Consider the following 4,890-nt stretch of genomic DNA (forward strand, 5'->3'; position numbering starts at 1 on the left):
CAAATGTATTTGTTTTATTGTTACGTAGTGTGGTATATTGTTATTATGTGTTAAATATACATACATATGAATAAAAAAAGCTAGGTTAAAATTAAATGAATAATGATAAAATCTTTCATATTAATGCAGTGCGATAAATACTGCATGCTCGCTCGATAGATGGCGTTGTTCTGGTCTAAACCGCGCTATGGTTTCGTTACATAGCTTAGTATAAGTAGTACTTAAAAAAAAAAACAAATAATTTCATGTGATAGCGCCATCTACTTCTGAAATAAATCTCTTTTCTAAAAGATATTCGATTCAAAAATTCGTCAATTTCGATTTTTTATAGTTTATTTAAAAAATGTTGTTTACGTGCTGCTTTAGGTGTACATATTTAGTTTGTTATATATTTAGTTAGTTGCATGTAAGTTAATTTAATTTGTTATGTACTTAGAGAAGAAAGAGACCTACAAAAAATAAATTAGATCCCACCAAAAACATTAAATGTAAAAAAAAGCCAATCCTCTACGCAATTCCTCCACCGTAAAAAGTATTGAGATCGCATAGAAGCCAAGTCCTGTTCAACTTTATTTGTAATAATAAATCAATATTTTGTGACTATATCAATAGTTTTGTTCACATTACAATAATATTGTCTTGGCCATGAGTACAAGTTAGAAGTCGGTCCTTGAAATAATGTGTAAATACCATTGAATTGATATATTCTACATGGACATGATTTTACGATTGGACTGATTATGGACCGATTGGAATTTGAGATCACCATGGACTAAACAAGCGCCATAGTACATGTGCAGTTCATTGATGTTGGATGATACTCGCTGTCGGTCATTTAGTAACAATTGAATAAACTAAAAGTATTTAATTCTGCGATATTAAACTTCATGTTTGACTTTCACCTCTCCAAGATATGCTTATTTGTAGTTTATTGTGCTCATGGCCAAGTCAATATTATTGTAAAGTGAACGAAACTATTGATATAGTCACAAAATATTGATTTATTATTACAAATAAAGTTGAACAGGACTTGGCTTCTATGCGATCTCAATACTTTTTACGGTGGAGGAATTGCGTAGAGGATTGGCTTTTTTTTACATTTAATGTTTTTGGTGGGATATAATATAGACTGGCTGAAGCTGAGACCACAGGTCGTATATCAAAGATGACGTATCGTTAAAGCAAACTATATTGCGGAGCATTGCTCTATCAATATTGTTGGCGCTGGGTGCACCGACATTTAATTTTAGAAACTAGCTGACCTGATAAAGTTAGTAACGCCTTGCTCTGTTTAAATCTTCTTAGGGTTTAAAAAAAACTTAAAAAGAACAGAATAATTCTATTTAGTCAAGCGTTTCTCGAATTTTAATAAGACGATTACAAGAGGAGGAGGACGATTACCTCTATTGAGATTTTTTTATATTGGTTTCGGATGATAAATAAAATGAATGCTATATTACATGGAACAATTAATAAATGACTGGAAGTTTCTCTGTATTTTAGACTCATATTTTCATATTTAAATTTCAATCCTGCAGATATGGCTAATAGCCTTAACCATCACTAATTAGCATATATTTTTTATATTACTTTTCCAAAATGTATTTTTCTTGTTCTTTACAGAGTACAGAAGCTACTAGACGCGGCGCGTTACTCATACATTCTACCGACACACAGAGCTACAATCTACCTAATAGGAGTCGTCATGGCGTACTTGATGAAAACCAAAAAGTTAAACTTCACACTGACAAATGTAAGTATTAAATAATTCACATTTATATAACCTACACGAACAGTTTATCAATGCTAAACTACCTACGTCAACTTTTGTGTGATATTCGCCACTCTACTCCGCGTACTCAGATAAAGTCTATACTTTCCTCGATCAATGTGTTACCTAACACATTTACCTGTTATGAACCCATGAACCGGTCTGAACCATCACAAGAACCGATTAAACCAGGAACCCAATAAGTTAACGTTCCTTTCGAAACACGGATTAACTGAATAAGATAACCCCCCGATATTCCCTTTTATTAACCAACTTTTACCTCAATCTTCTAGACTCAATCAAGACTGCTATGGGCGTTCTGCTTAGCACTGATGACGGCGACCATAGTGACTCCTTACAAATGGGGCTTAGAAGGTTACAAGTTCGAGCCGTTCGGAGCAGCGATATTTGCCGCAGTGTCGCCCATACTGTGGGGAATCTTCATGTGTGCTTCTCACTGGGCCATCGCTAATGACTATGCTGGTAAGAACCTACTTTCGGAGTAGATCCTCGAAATACTCTAACGGCAGACTTTAAAGTAGTGCTTAAAGTTGGATATCAACTTTAAGCACTACTTTAAAGTCTGTCTGTCGCAAAAATTCACCTGACTGTGATAAAGCAGAATGGTACTTAGCAAGCAGTGCTTTAAATTGAGTGACGTTCCCGTATTCGGCCATAACAGATAAAGAAATAAATAAAAATAAACCTATAAAATAATTAAACCTACTTTAGATTTTGATCTGATCATTTTTATAATTGCTAGATTTCGTTATAGTTATAGAAATTTACAAAACAACTTTAACTTTCAAATATTTTTTTTATCCTATGGCATGCAAAACTCATCACCATGAACTGAATATGAATCCAAGCTCTTAGGGCATAATAACCTCAACTTCAATGATCTGACTTCGAATCGATTAAAATGAGCTTTTTGCTGTGTTGTACAAACGTTGTGTATAATCTTCGACTCCTAATCTTAATCATAACACATAAAAAGTTTAACCAATAACCACCCTTATTCCCACAGGCATAGGAACCTCATTCATAGAATCCCGAGTGTTTAAGTTCTTCAACAAGATAGCATACAGCGTGTACCTGACGCAGTTCCCCATCTTCTTCTACAACGTGGGGGTGCAGAGACATGCTGAATACTACTCACCTTTACTTCTTGTAAGTAGATGCGCGAATTGTAATCTTATGTCTGGCAGGTTAAGGTTGAAATTCAAATGAAACCTGTAGAGATTTTAGCGAAGGTATTTGCAGTCAGAAGTTGGCTCAAAGGTTGAAATATTTATGACATCTATCTAGAAAACCGAGGGTATAAAAATTTAAGTTCAAAATACCAATTTAATCCCACTCATGGATTTTTAAAACACCTTGTACGCCAAAATTCTCGAGAGAAATGTCAGTATCAGAAATAATCAAATGAGGAGTATTTATATCTATTTAATTTTATATTTTTTGATTGCAGGTGCATGCACCAGAAGTGCTCACAGTGACAGTGATATCAATATTGGCGACGGTCGCCATTGAGATGCCCTTCAACCAAGTGTATAGGATATATTTCGGTAAGCTTTATATAAATTACATGGCATTTCTTAGTATGGTTATTAAAGTGTTTAAGAACCCTATGTAATGCAGTAAGGCACATACAGCCACCATCAATAATTTAACCATTTACTTACTTGGTCAGGCAGACCCATTTTCACCAACATTATAAAATTCCGATAAAAATGCAGATGATAAATTAAAACCTTCAAAATCTAAGGTATTCCTTATATTTGTAGTAGATTCCAATTCCACATAAATTCCATCAGTTAAGTAATCAACTGTTAGTGAAATTGGCCTTTGGATAATTTCAGAACACTTTATTAATAAATCTTTTTCATTTATTGTTTCAGGACAATCACAGAAGAAATTAAAAGACAAATGAGACAAGACAAAGACTAGTGCTCTATTCATAGTTGTGTATAATTATTTAGTTTATAGTCACACATCACGCAATTAGTTCGTAACTTTTGACTATTTTTGTACTGTTATCATAAAATTAACTATAAGGACAAAATATAAATGATAAGTTATTAAAAAGTAAAATCCAATGTGTATAAAATTTATTTTTATTGTTTTATTCCTTGTAAGGCCTCGTAAAAATATTTTTTTGCAATATTTTTGTAGAAAAATAATGCCAGTTTGTAAATGCAGACAGTAAATTAATTACAGAAAAGGTATTTTATGCAATAATGCTTTCATTCATAATACCTAGCTAATATTTATATCAATTCCTAGTACTTCTATTTCCCTTAAATAAACATGCATAAAATTCTTGAAATTAAATTAATTTATATCTTTACTTAACTAATATATACAAATCTTTTCAAAGTTTGAGACACATCAGTCAATTATACAAATGATGTAGCTCAAAACTTTTTAAACGTCAACAGTTACATACACCCTTCTTCGTAAAATAGGCACAATTATAATTTCACATTTGTAAGAAAATTCAAACTTCAGTCAAACTAACGATCATTTGGTCCAACCCACGGCCGAATCACTATTGGCTTTATTCACTTGACCATGCCATCGAGGCAAAAAGGTCCCATCATCAAATTCCAAAACCAGGTCAGGTCGTAACCACAACTCCAGGTCGGCAGATACACCTGATATTGTTGACCCTGTCACGCGCAGGTAGTCCCCTACAGTGGCAGGAGTTATGCCTATTTGTTCAAGCTCTTTGAAAAACAATTGAAAATACTGCACTGCAGTCTTTATTCACTTGGCCCCAGGCCTAGGCTTCCACCTGGTCACGCAGGCAACCCCCTATGTGTTCAGGAGTATACTTTTTAGTCTTCACTATAGTCTTTATTCACTTGATCACAATCTACCATCAGCTCTTCAAAACCACCATAGTATCAGGTTCACAGTCAGGCGACTCAACTCCAGGTCGGCACATACACCTGATGTTGTTGGTCCAGTCCCTCACGAGCCAGGAATGTGGGGGACAGGGACCCGTGTGTTCAGGATGTATGGAGCTGTTCCTCTTCGGATGGAACAGGCAACACGCTTCCTCCTTGGTCATGCGGTTAGACTTATATGTTTCAGGAGTTATACCAATTTGAGCA

The 4,890-nt window shown here is 34.4% G+C and overlaps 1 protein-coding gene across 1 annotated transcript in view; it reads left to right on the forward strand.

Annotated features, from left to right (window-relative positions):
- LOC110370994 (nose resistant to fluoxetine protein 6) overlaps positions 1 to 3,885 on the forward strand; it is a 36,066-nt gene extending 32,181 nt beyond the window's left edge. The window contains exons 8-12 of the mRNA XM_021327038.3: positions 1,624 to 1,753; positions 2,065 to 2,254; positions 2,799 to 2,941; positions 3,243 to 3,339; positions 3,673 to 3,885. Of these exons, the coding sequence (XP_021182713.3) occupies positions 1,624 to 1,753; positions 2,065 to 2,254; positions 2,799 to 2,941; positions 3,243 to 3,339; positions 3,673 to 3,704 (592 nt within the window). The 3' untranslated portion in view covers positions 3,705 to 3,885. The remainder of the gene's footprint in view (positions 1 to 1,623; positions 1,754 to 2,064; positions 2,255 to 2,798; positions 2,942 to 3,242; positions 3,340 to 3,672) is intronic.
- Positions 3,886 to 4,890: the final 1,005 nt, after the last annotated feature.

This window comes from Helicoverpa armigera, chromosome 10, assembly GCF_030705265.1.
Source record: "Helicoverpa armigera isolate CAAS_96S chromosome 10, ASM3070526v1, whole genome shotgun sequence".
NCBI lineage: Eukaryota > Metazoa > Arthropoda > Insecta > Lepidoptera > Noctuidae > Helicoverpa > Helicoverpa armigera.